Source organism: Papilio xuthus, unplaced genomic scaffold (assembly GCF_000836235.2).
Source record: "Papilio xuthus unplaced genomic scaffold, Pxut_1.1 DF828142.1, whole genome shotgun sequence".
Taxonomy (NCBI): Eukaryota; Metazoa; Arthropoda; class Insecta; order Lepidoptera; family Papilionidae; genus Papilio; species Papilio xuthus.
Window position 1 is genome coordinate 6,638,952 of NW_013530507.1, and position 15,803 is coordinate 6,654,754.

At 35.9% G+C, this 15,803-nt stretch overlaps 1 protein-coding gene and 2 non-coding genes across 3 annotated transcripts in view; 1 reads left to right on the top strand and 2 right to left on the bottom strand.

Moving 5' to 3' along the window:
* Positions 1-8,449, bottom strand: part of LOC106114010 (alpha-2-macroglobulin) — a 20,189-nt gene extending 11,740 nt beyond the window's left edge. Inside the window, exons 1-12 of the mRNA XM_013307070.1 lie at positions 8,333-8,449; positions 7,255-7,430; positions 6,948-7,020; positions 5,461-5,623; positions 2,626-2,796; positions 2,328-2,443; positions 2,043-2,253; positions 1,840-1,965; positions 1,546-1,755; positions 1,176-1,340; positions 590-937; positions 45-269 (exon numbers count right to left, since the gene is read on the bottom strand). Of these exons, the coding sequence (XP_013162524.1) occupies positions 45-269; positions 590-937; positions 1,176-1,340; positions 1,546-1,755; positions 1,840-1,965; positions 2,043-2,253; positions 2,328-2,443; positions 2,626-2,796; positions 5,461-5,623; positions 6,948-7,020; positions 7,255-7,430; positions 8,333-8,403 (2,055 nt within the window). The 5' untranslated portion in view covers positions 8,404-8,449. The remainder of the gene's footprint in view (positions 1-44; positions 270-589; positions 938-1,175; positions 1,341-1,545; positions 1,756-1,839; positions 1,966-2,042; positions 2,254-2,327; positions 2,444-2,625; positions 2,797-5,460; positions 5,624-6,947; positions 7,021-7,254; positions 7,431-8,332) is intronic.
* On the top strand, positions 6,834-6,915 carry TRNAL-AAG (transfer RNA leucine (anticodon AAG)). Its single transcript has one exon. It is a non-coding gene; the product is annotated as a tRNA-Leu (tRNA).
* A 4,728-nt stretch (positions 8,450-13,177) lies between the features above and the next one.
* On the bottom strand, positions 13,178-13,259 carry TRNAL-AAG (transfer RNA leucine (anticodon AAG)). Its single transcript has one exon. It is a non-coding gene; the product is annotated as a tRNA-Leu (tRNA).
* Between the last annotated feature and the right edge of the window lie 2,544 nt (positions 13,260-15,803).

Consider the following 15,803-nt stretch of genomic DNA (forward strand, 5'->3'; position numbering starts at 1 on the left):
AATATTGTACTCAATTATAACTGACTTTGTTGAGTGTACTAACTTAGGAAGCACTCTCCCGCGGCGTCGTACTCCGTGAGGTTCCTATGGGCTTCGACCAGTTTCTTGAGGGCCTGAAGCAGCGTGTCCTTGAGCGGTGGCTGGGGCTGCAGCCAGAGCGCGGCGCTGTCGAGGGCGGAGAGCGCGCACAGTGCCGGCCCCGGCGTGCTCAGCTGCAGCGTGGCCGCCGCACCCGGCGACACCTGCCGGCTGCTCCATCTCGCTTCCACCTGGGACACAGAAAACATAGAAGGATTAACAGGATCGCAATGCTCGCAACAAAAGCAAGGATGTATAATATTTTAGAAAAAAATTGTACATGTGTTTCAAAAACTATTTTTTTAATTTCTTGTCTTCCTCTCTGTCTATCCGTCTGTTTGTCTACAAGACAGTGTTCCATGTAGTCTCTGGAATGGCTAGACCGATTTTGGCGGGATTTGGACGGGAACGATAGCTGATGCAAGCTGGTACATAGGCAATAGGCTGCTTTTTATTTACTTGACCGCTAATCCTGGACAAACTTAGTATGGAGTAAATTCAGAAAACATACCTTATTAGCAAAACACTCGTCCATCTCGAAGTGTTTGCTGGCGCTGACCAGTTCCCCGTTGTGGTAAAAGTACGCGAGGAGATGACTGTCGGGGCACATCTGGTGCGTCACCTTGACTGGCAACATGACTCGTAGCAGATGGCGGTCCAGCAGCGCATCGCTAGCGTTCATCTCGAGCTGGTTGGAGTCTGCGTCCAGGTTGTTGAGGCCGGCGTCCAGCGGCAGCACGCGGTCCGGACTGCTGCAGGAGCTGTTCCTGGCAGCTGGCTGTATCTGTGTGCCGGAGCGAGCCGCCGCGCACTGAGTGGTCGCACCCCAGCGGTAGATTATACCACCACGAGTTATAACCTAGAAAATATATAATATTTAAATAGTACACTATATTTTGTACTTCATTTTGAATTGATTCCATATCCGGATCGGTTTAATGAGTCTGCTAATGTATTCATATCAATAAAATTGGAGTTTCTGTATGAAATATAGAGGAAAAAATATCTTTCGTACGCGTGATGCATTTAAGTTGTTGATAAGGAAAAACCAATTTTTAACATTTTTGTCTGTCTTGTAATTAAAAAAGCATTATTACCACAAAGTGAACAGTGAGAGGTTTGGTGAGAGGGCTCAGGTTGAGGTAGAGAGGCACGAGGGTGCGTGCGGCGCGGGAGTCAGCTCGCAGCGGGCCCAGCGCAGCCAGCGAGGCCGCCGCGCGCACAGACAGCCGCAGTGCAGCGCTCGCGTTCTGCAGCCTCGCCTCAACACACATAATGACATGAAAACATGAACCCTTAAAGTTCATTTAGACGTAAGCAGGAAACGTACTCGACAGTTGCTTCAGAGAGAGACAAACTTGTGAGAAAAACATATGCTTCTCACTCTGAGGCGACTGCGGAGTGTTGCTAAAGCCACCAAAAATTGTGCATCTACGTTTTCATAAGAAAAACTAGTGAAATATGTACTTCAAAGTCGTAGAAAGCGCTTTCATCGGCATCTGGAGTAAACATAACCCTTGCGATGCCGCGGCCGTCCGTGTGAGCTGACACACAAGTGTCGCGGGGGGCGGAGTTAGTGACGGCCGGGGAGGGGCCTGGCGTGCGCGGGGCGGGGCGCCGGCACACGCGCACGCTCTCACCTGACGCGGGCTTATCGTCCCAACGAGTGGCCTTCACCTAAATTAAAAAAAAAAATAATAATCCTGATTTTTTCCTGTCGTGACTTGTATCATCTTTACAAGATAATTCAAGAAAAATGACCTTCAACTTATACGGTAAGCTAGGAGACACGACTGCTCGATGCTTCGTGAGAAATTCTAGGGTGACCGGATTGTCAACAACTTGTGATACTACGGTTGTGTTTTGCCAGATTCGTGTGCCTTCTTCCTGCGGTACAAAGAATAGACATTTCTATCGATGAAGTATCATTGTTAAATCTAGCATTTAATTGACGTAAGATGTACCTGGAAGCTAAAGTCAGCTACAATGACATCAGGAGAGTTAGGTCCGGTGAGGCCGACACGGCGCGCGGCTGCAGCGTGCCGGTGACATGCGCGGGGCGCGCGCAGACGTACCGCCGTGCGCACCCCCGCGTTACCCTCACCTCCCCCCACACCTCCCGCCCCGCGCAGTCTGATCACTAGCATACCCTCCACAGCTTCCGTCCATGGGTACCTGCAAATTCACTGGGTCAAGTGAAACTTTATAAAACTTCAGTAAATTAAAGTTATATGAAGAATCATAGTAACCTAACGCAAACTGTCCACACGAGTCTCTCGCTGGTTCGCAGCACGCGAGGAGAGTGTTTCACAGTCAGCTGGAACGGTGGCAGCTCGTAGTTCCCCACCCAGAATGATGTAGAGCCCTGCCACAAACACATTGACATCAAACAATTGCAATATAAATAAGCTGTGCAGTATTAATACCGTTGTCGTCTTGAAGCCAAGACACATTTTTGCACTTACGCCGTTGCAGTAAGTATGAACAGGTAGAGCACAGGCAAATTTCAAGAGAAAGTATTGTTAAATATTTAATCTGTATCCTGACCTGTGAGCCGTCAGCCAGTCGGGCTCTGACGGTCCAGATGCCGGGCGGGGCGTGGTCGTCGAGGCGGTGCTGCAGCTGCGCGAGGCCGAGGCGCGTGCGCAGCTGCCGCCACTGCGCCACGCGCACGCCCTCCCACGCTCCCCGTGGACCCTCCACCCACATCTCGTCTATCTGTAACCAGTGCATACAATTATAATACATACTAGTAATCGCCCGCGACTCTTCACTCCGTCACACAAAAAATTGGTATACATATAGAACATAGTCTGGAAAAACACATGGGCTATTAATTACGGTTTTTTAAATTCCGCGTGGATGAACTCGCAGACCGCAAGAGATCAACAGATCTCGCGGAAATTTGGCATAGATATAGAACATAGTCTGGAAGAACACATAGACTACTAATTTTTTTTTATTCCGCGCTGACTTACATATTACATGAGTCTCAAACATGATATTAAAATGACCTGGATTCTTGATTTAAAATTTACAGTTACAAATTAAAAACCAAACAAAAAATACTTGGCAAAAACATTTCGCGTACGAACAAATTGCATGGTAAGTATTTATTTAGTCGCGTTTACTTGCGGTTCGTCCCGGTGACCTTAACCCACTGACCCTATTGCACGCGGCAACGAGTCTTATGAAAAAAAATACTTTTTCCGCGTTCACTTATTTTTTTTTTATTGTAATTAATTCTTGGAAAACTTACTCTTTATCGATTTCAGATAGAAAACAAAATGCATTGTGTTTTATTACATTTTATGATGATTAAATTTTGGCTAATACATATTTGAAAACGTCCATTTTCATGCAGAGATTTAAGACATGGCTCCAATTGATCTGATAAACTTTTTTTTTTAATTCACATTGTTTGTTGTTTTATTAGTGGCCAGTGTTTAATCCTTATAAAATTGCTATAATCATTAAATTATACATATATTTATAACTGGGTTTGTTTATTAATAATGCGCACTCGAAGTGTGCCAGCATGCCAACCGGTCCCAGCGCTTGTCAGCTTCGAAGCTCCAGCTAATGTGGACCGGTTCCGTTGGGAACGAGATCAAACAGCTAAAGCTTTCGCTAGTAAAGACCAGTGTGAATTGACCACCGTAGAATAAAGTTAAGGATCCATGAATACATCAGTCACGACAAAAAATAGAATCGAAGATTTTCTTTTACCATATTACTATGCAATTAATGTTGGTTGGTATGTTTCCACCGCCGCAATACATGTACATAAACATTTTCATGTCTCTTATTCTCTTTGAAAAAAAAAACATAGAGAAAAGAACAGAAAGTAAAACGGAGTGATGTCAAAACATTGACGTGACGGATATGTTTATGTACCCTAACTCGTTTGTCGAGATCGTGTTAAACTATGCAATTTAAATGTTACTAATATACAGTTAGGTTTCTTGAAATCTACTTTAAATTTAATTTGTTCTAGATCATGGAAATGTTCTTTAGTCATGGCATTTTTTTTTATTTTGTGTTCGGATATTTGTGTCAAGTTAAAGAGGAATGTGACTGGCAGACAATGGCTTTCGACTCGAAATTAAAAAGTATATCCGAAAAGAGGTCGCACTTATGAAAGTATTAAAAAGTAATAAACATTATTGTTGACAATATAACGGCAATTTTAAATGATTCCTTTTTTAAATTTTTAAACGATTTGCGACGTTCTCTTGCGTTTTTATAAATTAGGTTACACCGTCATTGATAAAGTTTATTGAATCGCGTAGTATTCAGAGGATTTTAAACATTCGTAAAAAAGATTAGAAATAGTTGCCATTTCAAGTTCTGAAAGTAACATGAATATGAATGCACTAAATAATTTGCTAAATAATTTACTACTCGTTCGTAGTATTTGTGTTTGAATATTGGGTCAGTAATTTAGCGTTTAACATATCTCTATTAAAAGACGTTACCATTTCGTTACAAACAACACCCAGTTATGTCGTAGTATTTATATAAAAAGGGAATATTGCTTTAATCAATCATTGGCAGCTGTCCAAACTGGCAATTTAGCAAATGACAGATCGTCGCAATTCCCCGTACACTTTACCAAATGACGGATCGTAGACAGTTACTGCAACATAGCCTGCTATTCTACGCATATACGTTTTATTGGTAAGAGTTACATCTTATATTATTAAAAGGGTTATATCTTAAGATATGTAACTTTTTTCGCTTCATCTTTTAAGAGAGGATGGCTAACGAAAAATTTACATTTGTAAAGCCAACAATATGTGTAAAGCTATTCAAAGTTTTTAAATTCCATTTCTAAGTTTGTACTTACGAACGTGTTTTAATATATGAATACAATGACATGTTTTAATTATAATGTTTAATCAAATGAGTATTTAAATAACAGTGAGTTTATTATAGATAACTATAGGTAGCGTGGTCGAGACTTCTGATACGCTGGTTAAAGCAGTACATCGGAGGCGTGGGTTCGAATCCATATGCTACCGGCATGTAATACTTCGCCTCTGAGTGTTTTGGCGTGAATTTTAATAAGTTATATAACCTTCTTGACAATTTTACTATTATTTGTAAACAGAATTTTTGAAATAATCCTAGATTATCGCAATCAAACAATAAAGTCTACAGATGATAAATGATATATCAAGTTTTATGAATGCTATTGCGATCGGTGAAAAAAACAAATGTATTATAAATACGACGATTAAATAAATAAGGTTGGAAATACCGAATACAATCGAAACAGGATTACTGAAAACGTCTATAATAAAAAATAAGGTCACTTGGACTCTCCCTTATCCAGGGTCGACTGTAAATTAAATCAGTGTAGATAAAGGGATTACTTACGTTTCCATGTGCCGGTGTAAGGTCTGGCTTTAGCGCGAATGCGCGCACGCGCAGTGTATCACCTGGGCGTAGGCGTGCGCGTTGTACCTGGATCACAAGAACGCGCGCGCCAGCCACGCGCACTGTCAACCTACGTTCCCACGTACATCCCGCCTCCGGGTACCTAACACATTGACATGTTATGAAGAAGTAGGAATATAATAAAGAAAACGTACAGACAAATTGAAAGCCACATCCCTCTCTTTCTATCTGGCCAGAAAAAATGAGAACCTATTTGCAATCTGTTAAAAATTCGTTATGAGATTTAAAATTATTGATTTCAAGTTATCATTTCAACTATCGTTTTTTTAAGGCGATCTTTGATTTCGTAAATTCACAGTGGAATCGACCATTAAGAGTCAAAGATTATGGGATATGGCTACGCATGAGTAGAAATCAGTAAAAAGACATAAAAAGCAATATATCAAAGTACATATTCATTTTAATTAAGACTACAATCTTTGTTCTAATTAAGCCATATCTTTAATTAATTTGCTGTAACATCTACCTAAGACAATGGAAACCTGTCTTAATAAAGTCCAATATTGATAACTCTATAGTGCGGCGTTTTGCATGACGATCAAGATTTATCGTCAGAGGGCGCTGCGCGTAGATAAAACATATTTTCCATATATCCAGATTAAAATCTTTAATCTAGATTCATACGGGTGCAGCTATTGTGCCACTTGATATATGGAAAGTGGATTTTAGTGTTTGCGAAAGAAATATAGACGTGTGAACTTACGAAACAGTGTTCCATAGAGAATATTGAACTTTTACAATGTTTATGTTTTTTTAGTTGACTTCAAAAAGGAGGTTATCAATTCCGTATTTTTTAATGCGTGTTATTTATTAGCTGCCAGTGATTTTTCAGCATAGAATTATGAAAAAGGTGCCAATAATATGCCGACGTACATCAACTACTTTTACCGCCAAAGTTCTGTCAAAATTAGTGTACAGATTAATCAGAACAAACACAACCTTGAATACAGACATACAGATAAAAATAATAGAAATTGGTTTTTCGTTACTGTGTAATTTTTTGCCTAATTTACATACAGACATTCCAATTTTATTAAAATGTAATATGTATAGATGTTCCATTGACTCCTGGTGACGAATAAGGTGTACGCGTATTCTTCTTAGAAGTGTCATGAGTATAGACAATCGTTTATTGTTTTTTTAATGACCTATTGCATGGTATTATAAGGCATAACCAGTGTCCATTCTTTTCATAGTTATTGAAGAGTAAGGTACTTTAAAACTATGTAAAATATCTTGTTTACAAAACCAGACATTGCATTTAAAGTAGAATTAGCATTTCTGGACTACAGGGTAGCGTGGCCGAGCGGTCTAAGGCGCTGGTTTAAGGCACCAGTCTCTTCGGAGGCGTGGGTTCGAATCCCACCGCTGCCAGATCTTTTTTGTACACTTTATGAAGAACTTACCGCATATTGACAATAAGATCAGCTTTGGTGTTGGGCCGCAGCGGCACTGATATGTCGAGGCAACCACCGTCACCTGATAAATGCAAAATATTAGTTTAATGACTATTTAGTGAAGGTTAAATGACGAGACTAGCTGCCACTTGCGAATACGTCTGCGCAGAATTAAAAAAAAACTTATTAAGTAGTATATATGTTCTTCCAGACTATGTTCTATATCTATGCCGAATTTCATCGAGATTCGTTGAGCTGTTTTGGAGATATCTAACAATCATCCATCCATCCATTTCTTGATTGTTAATTGACAAACCTGGTGGAAGATCTCTAGCTGCGGTGGTAGATTCTCCATTATCAGCTAGCAGTGTGATAACCATGCGTGCTGGGCCTTCAGGATGGAAACGGGAGATGCAGGCCCGATTGACTCCGCCCGCGCTCAGTACTCCCGGCGCCAAGAATAAGTGATTTTTATCAGTGCATGGAACATTTCTAGAAGAAAGAATCAAAGCGTGTACATAGAACACTCCCTAAAATGCCTAGAAGAGTAGCATTGTTTCAGACTAGTAATTTTAGCACTATCTATAGCTTAATTTACGTTCTACGCTAATGTTATGCCTAACAGTAATTTTTTTTTTATATGTAAGAAAAAAATTAAAAAAACACTTGGCCGATTACATTCTTTAATTATTACAATACTACGTTGTCCTTAAATAACATAAGCTATATTTAATATATAGTTAAAAATACGTTTGTAGGCGTATGTATCATAATAATTGTGAGAAATATCTATAGCATGAATCTCATCGTTTAGTTTAACAAATGTTAGCTTTGATTATCTTTTATTTGCATTGCATTTGCTCTGCGGGAGATGAACTTTAAATTGCACAGACTATACATAGAACATGGTATGCTTGACTCATTTCGCTTGTACTACGAACAAAAGCTATTTAAGTAGCTGTATTAAAATCAAGCTAACGCTTGCGCTAGATTGTGTGTAAGAATTGCGAATTTAAAGCTAAATTAATAAGGATTTGTTTTATTAAATTTTATGTTATATTGTTAATCTAGTCGAAACTACCAAACTACCTTTACTCGAATCCAAAACTCCAATCTTTTTCATCAAAGCGAAGACACAAATATGTAGTACTGATATTAATTAGATTTTAAAGATTAATTATAAGGAATTACTCATTATTCTTTGTAACCTAACATTTAAACAATAATATTAAGCACAACAATAATTGAACAAAAAGCGCGCGAAAAAATTCCTGCGCCATTTTATGGTTAAATAACGTTACACAAGATAATATTTATAAAAAAAACAAAGAACAAACAACACATAATTCTACTACATAAAAGGATATTTAACGAATTTTTGTTTATAAACAAACCTGGTGATGTTCTGCGTATTTCCAAACACGTGGGCAGACGCCGGCAAAAACAAACATAAAAACCACAACATGTCTGAATAATTAAACTTTACTTCTATGAAAGTTAAAATTTTTATATCACTATAATAAATTACAGTTCACATTTTTATGATTACATATTTTTGAACTTTCAAATAACAAAATACACAGTTTAAAATATAAAAACAAACACTGAATACAATAAACTTTTGAATACTCGTATTAAAATAATATAACCAAAGTTTTTACAATTAAAAAATTGTATTAGTCACTAAAAGTGTAATCGATGTTATATTAAGATTAATTATGAATAAATATTATCGAACGCGTAACAAAATACTTCGTAATATGTGAGTCGTCTCGCGTACGATTGCTAACTGACCGTCGCGTGCGCAGAGGTCGCGCGAATCATTGCAGACGCGCTCAACTTTTTTATACCTCCTTTTAACCGCCATTATGTCCTGTTAGTGTAATTATAAATTACAGATTTAATTATTACTCATTAAGTATTAAAAGAACTTTTAGTATTAGTTAAGAGGAAATATATATATATTTTTATTTACACAGTTCTTCAATCAAATAATCATTTCTTCTAGATTACGACAGACTTAAAATTTGACCTATAACTTTCCTTACATGACATAGAAGTACTTAACTAGTACGAGAGAAATTATCCATAAGGAGTTGTTGATATCATCCCTGTCTATCCCTTTAGATGATATTGTGGTGGTGTGATTTAAGTGTCTAGTTTTTATATCTGCAATTCTTGAGAGAACAACTTGCAACAATCATAGTACAGTTCACAGCAATTATTAAAGTTTATAGCGTGTTGGTTGCTTCGGAAATAACATAAACTCAAACTCACCGACAATGGGACTCGGCTCGGGTCTTGATGTGAATTTTATAACGGTATAAATAAATACACTTAAATGCGTGTCATTATTGCTTTTGACGTGTTATTTTGGGTCATTTTCATGTTACGGATAATTGTACGAGAAATATTAAAACGTATAAAAATCAGTAAAAAAACAACAAATAAACATTTTCAATTACTGAGCCGCATAATTTTCTGTCATAAAATTCTGCCATATTCTGGTCGTCTTAATTAAATTAAAGTTTTAAAAATATTTGCTCAAGTAAATATTATTGGTACTTTTTGTTATTTCAACAGATCTTTATTCAATGTTTTCTTTGTTGGTAAAGTTCTTTTGTCTTTTTCATTTTATTTTAATTACTTTATAGTATTGCAATAGAATGTAAATCTATGAATCACACTTATGTAGGTTTAGACTTATTTATCAAAGCTTTTTTTCTTGGTAATATGCAAAAGTAAGAGTAAATGTAAGAAAGACTACGTGTTAATCTAAACCATTAATGTATTAATTTTACTGACGCATAATATTTACTCAAAAATGTAAATTACTTCGTTGCCTTACTACGAAATAATCGTATGTTATAAAATGTTGAGTGCCACTGTGTAGGTTGAAAGGTCGAGCAATGACCGATTCAAACTAAACGATTGTTATTAATTTGTACAGAGACGGCGACGTCTGGTGTTAATTACAATATTGTTGAGGCATAATGATTTAGTTCCAGCTATTGTCCTAAGCAAATTAAAGTTTAAGAATTCCGAAAGCTTTAAATGTTATACTTTTTGACACAAATGCGCTGTTACAATACATGGCAAAAACTAGAAATTGCTTAAGAAAATATTTTATAAAAGAAAGTATATTTAGGCTATCTAAAATGTTGCTTATTACGTATTATATTGTTTTCTGAAATATGTTTCATGTATAAAAGTTAAATTATGCTTTCAGGAGGTCTAACTAAAAATTCATGTTCGATTTAGTAAATTAATCTGATCGCGTATGAAATAGCTTATTTCATGTTAATAAAACTTAAAATAGCGCCATCTATATTTACATTGTTGTATGAAATAAAAATTCTGGTCTAAGAAAACTAAACTCGTAATGGTTCGGATGATGGCTGAAAGATGGCGCTTTTTATGTTTTCAGAAATTGTTCAAAATAAGCTGAAAAGTCAAACAAAATTAAAAAAGCCAGGAAGTATAAGACAAGATGACAAACGTTTTTCTGCGATTTGTAGCTTTACCAATTTTGAGGTTAGAAATTAGAAATGTCATTGGATTTCAGGTTTCTCATGATTTTATTCATAGTGTAATTTTAATTAGTAATTATTTTTGAGGAATGCATGAAAAACTAATTTATTTATAGTTGTTGTGAGATAGTTTAAATCTAATATTTAATGTTCTTGGTGTACAAAGCAAAGTTATTACAATGCAATACCCACAACAGAACAGGCAACAGTTCTCTTGTAATGAAAATGAAATTGCTTCTGTTAATCCGGTTAAGACGTTGCAGAATCAACTTGCTGGGAATGTGCAACTGCTAAATCTAAGTTTGTTGGAATTACAAGACTTATAACATTTTAAAGACGACTTCAGAGTGGATTTACGGACGGCTCGTAGTACAGCAATTTTCTCGGATATAGACGTTCGCACATTTGATTTATGACATGTTGCTTAAAAGACTTTATTGATTTTAAAATTAGGTGTATTTTTATTTTTCGTTACCGAAACAATGTTATAATTATTACTTGCAAAAAAAATTAAAAATAGAAAATAATATTTGGTACTGGAAGACCAAGAACGTCCCAACCGAAGTGCTTGGCCCTAACCACGCTGGTACTGCAAATGTGGTATGCATAAATCTTTGATTTTCATCGCAGAGACAAGTTGCATTACTAACCGTGGTTTTCTGATACCAAAATCTGTGCATAAAACATATCGTCATCCCTGTCATTATCTTTGACAAAACAGAGATAACAATATAAAGAATTTTGGATCACAGTAATCGACAATAAATCCTTCATGGTAAGAACGTCGGTATGTTTACAGTACAATGGTTAAATATTTTAAATTTAATATACATATTTAAATGATATTAATGTAGTAGCAGTGGTTATATAATCCGGGCAATAATAGAGTCGTATATAAGAGAGGGTCGGCACATTTAGCGCAGATTATGTGCCGGCGTTCGCAGGCTTATTCCGGATCACAATTTATTGTCATTACTAATTACAATGCGACGCTTTTAATTTAAATATAACGAATGGGAGGATTAACTTTGGCTATGATAAAAAAAACTGAAAGAATATTTTGTTCTTGGTAGTAAAGGAAATTAAAAGAAAATAGCAATTTGAAATTTTTAAAAAGTTTTTGTAAGTTTACTAACTAATATTTGATACCAAAATTTAGTTACTGGCTCAACACCTTACCAACACCTTTTGTTACGAAAATAATTAAAATTATAATTAAAACCTATTCTTTAGTTTCAAATTATATCCGCTGAATAATCCTCATGTAAAACGTACAATAATGAGGTTACGAGAAGTCCGTTGTTTTGTTGTACAAGACCTTTGACTTTTAAGAGGTAGGATCTGTCAAAAGTGCATTCCCCTCTGTGTAACAAAAATAAACTAAACCAAACTTGCAAGCAAGCAAGCATTGCTTGCAATTTCTCGTGTTAGTATGTGTTTAATTTTACAATTTTACTTGTGGGTATGATTTAGTTTCCAATGTTATAATATTTTTATTCACACATATTGTCTTCGCTTACATTCTCTTCGAAAAACAAAAACACATCACGTGTCAAAATGTCTTTTCAGTCGAAAGCACATTGTCACCTTCACCTCACTCGCCTTGAAAGTAATCACAACGGCCGAGTTGGCGGTTTGCCAAGTCCGTTTCTCTATAGTCAAAGTATGAGACCGCACAATGGAGCCGGGGCGGACCTTTGCCAGGTTGGGTTGCTTGCTTTTGAAATTTCAAATCTTGAAAATGGAGTGTTATACTGTATATTGTATTGGGGTACATATTGATTGGCCTAAGTAAATATTCAGCTTGTATTTTGGGATTTTATGGGTTATAAGTAATTCTACAGATGAAAGTTGATCTGTTTCTTTAAACTTAAAGAATGGAGTGTCATTCGATTCCTAACCTTCATTGGGCTGACGTCATAAAAGTGTTATCTTATCAGTAGGGGCAGGCATTGGTTTTTGTAGTGAAATCATATAATATTAAAAGCATCCGTTATATGAATATATTTACATAAAAACATCTCGTGTCACAATGTTAGTTACCATACACCTCCGAAACGGCTTGATCGATTTTTAAGAAACTTATATGCATATTCTGTATGTCTGCGAATCGGCTATTTTCTATTTTTTAATCCTACGACGACGGAGTCGCGGGCAAAAGCTAATATATTATAAAAATCTGAATTTTCATGCTCATGAATTAATTACGTAATGCGTTTCCGGTCTGATGATGACGGTTGTGTCGCTATGACGTCACGGAGGCGCTACGCGTAGTAACCGAGAGCGACGGCCGCCTCTATAATTTATTACCTTCGTATATTACAATTGAACTGAATTCAGAAAGCTTTAAAGTTAATGCTAATTAAAGTTATGAATCTATATTAATATTATATAATAGTTTTATATTTTATTAGAGTTTGTTTGAACAAGCTAATCTCAGGAACTACTGGTCCGATTTGAAAAATATTTTTTTTTGTTGGATAGTCCATTTATAGAGGACGGCTTTAGGCTATATAACATTACGTTGCGATAAATAGTTTTTTTTAATTCCGCGTGGACGGAGTTGCGAGAGGTAGCTAGTTATATATAAATGACGATAAAGTTATGCTTAGTAACTCCTGTCATCAAATAATAATTATTTAATTAGTGATTTAATACTTTTGGCAATTGTTTTTTTATTAAAGTGATAAAATAGATTCAAAAAAGATCTGGCAGCGGTGGGATTCGAACCCACGCCTCCGAAGAGACTGGTGCCTTAAACCAGCGCCTTAGACCGCTCGGCCACGCTACCATATACAAATTATTATGGAATGCATGATAAAATTAAAAAAAATAGACAAATTGGTAACGTTCTTCTTTTTGAAGTGAGTTAAAAAGAGCGGTTTAAAGCAACAGAAACCGACGTACATGTAAAATGTCTGAATGTGGATGTATTATACATGTATATAATATTAAGAGCAAACAGGCAATCTCTGCCCAAAATCTTTGGTCAGTTAATTTAATAGTAAAACAACGTTAAAAGTTTTGATTTTTTTTAACCATTAGGCTTTTGTTTAATGTCTTAAACTTTCTGTTGTTTCAGACCGTAATTTATATTGACGTGCCCTTAATATGATTTAGATAACGATCGAATTTAATCTTGGTTGACCGTCCTCTCGTTTGGTTATAAATATTAAACGAATCGGAAATTTAGGTGTTAACCTCTTGGTACTGGTACATTTTTCCTTAGAGTTCGTTTTATTACATACATATCATTGTTTTGTTAGTATGTTAACTTTTTAATTTCCACGTTGAAACATATTATATATCTTCTTAATAAAAAAAACAATAAATAAGTCATTGCGTCATGACGAACTTCAAATAATAACTAATTAAATATCTATACTAAACAAAACTCTCTAATACATCTAAAATATAAATAAAAAATCGTATAATGCCAATGTGTATTACTTAGTAATAAAGACAAAAGTTGACCTAAAAGCTAAGCGCTTTTAGCACAATTTTTGATATGAATATTAAAGGAAAAACGTTAAATCGAGCTGACACTTTCAATAATTTATCATAATGGAATTAGAAATGAATAAATTATGAACATTCTGAAGCTGCGTCATTTTGATAAGCGAACAGGAATCTGTCTGGGGACAGAAAAATTAATAATCTTTTTTTTGTTATTATTCGCCATTGTCTGATTGTCGACTTTAGATACATCAATCTTGAAGTTATTTCCGCAGTAGCTGTCGCGTTTTATATTTTTGACAAAGCAACATCCGTTCTGGTATCTTCAAACACGACAGACCGCCAGGTTCCATCCACACCATCTCGATGGCTGGCAATCCACAACCGTGCGGTTTGCGCGAAACTTCCTGCCTCGCACAGCAGTGTTGTGGAATGGTCTGTCCTCGGCTGTATTTCCATACCGCTACGACTTCTGGTCCTTCAAGAAGCGAGCTTATCACCACCTCAAAGGCCGGCAACGCATCTGCGGTTCCTCTGGTATTGCTGATGTCCATGGGCGTCTTTGAACACCTCGGTGTTCCCGCTGCTCGTTTGCCCCCTTCTGTTATAAAAAAAACATACCTCCAACCGTTGTCTTATTTATATTATAAACGGGAATGTTTGAAGGTATCACCAGAACAGCAGCATTGATTATGCTGAAATTTGGCACAGATGTAGAACACAGCCTGGAAGAACACACACGCGCGGATGGAGTCCCCGGCAACAGCTAGTCTTACTAATATTATAAATGCGAATGTTTAGATGAATGGATATTTCTTTGAAGAAATCTCCAGAACGGTCCAAAGGATCATGATGAAATTTGCCATGGATGTAGAACACAGTGTGAAAGAACTCAGGTTATTTAAGTGTTTTATAAAACGCGCGAACAGAGTCGTAACAGCTAGTATTTCAATAAATTTAAATCCGTCCTACATTTAACTCGTTAAAAGGACACGATAAGTCTGTTCATAGTTTTGCTATAAAATTTCCTTTTGAAGAAGATTTCAATTGAAACAGACAGATACGAAATAAGAGATGTTAAAGTGAATTTCTGTAGATTTAAAGAAGGCGATTCACTGCTTACGAATGATAGCTATTAAATCCCAAAAGCCTTCAAATTAGAGGAAGTCGCGCTCCAATAAAGATCAGTTTTTATAAAAGGGAACGTTGGATGTACATTTTAAAAGATTTACTTTAATTATTTATTAAATTATTTACCCCTAAAATGGGGTAATAATAAAAATCTTACATTTTATATATTTTTTTTAACTGAGACATCAATGTTTTTCATCCTATTTTTACGCTAACATTTGTTTATTAAAAATAATTTAAAAACTACTGGTTACTTTTTAATGCTTATAAAAATGGGACCAAATGGCACGCAACATCTTTTAAATTAAAAAAGAATTATGACAATTCCACAACCAGAAGCTGAGTTATAAAGTAACAAAAATAAAAAATACAGAGGAATTGAGAACTTCCTCTTTCTTAAAGTAGAAAATTGACAAGGTTTATTATATCTGGTTTGTTATACCAAGTGGAAGATGTCACGGTAATAAGTTTACCCTAAACTTTATTATTCTTTTTAAAGAGTTAGAAATAATTAGAGCGGCAATGGATAAAATAATTATGTCAATCATAATTAAGCGGTATTTAAATTAATTCTGAAAGTTGAAACTTTTACCAACTTGTCAGATGTTCCCAAACGAATCAATGGTTCGGTTAAAGTTTGTTAATATTTAAAACGATAATTTTAAGTTGCTGTCGCCCGTCTGCACTAAATAAAAAATTAATTAGTAGCCTATGTGTTCTTCCAGGCTGTGTTCTATATGCAAAAATT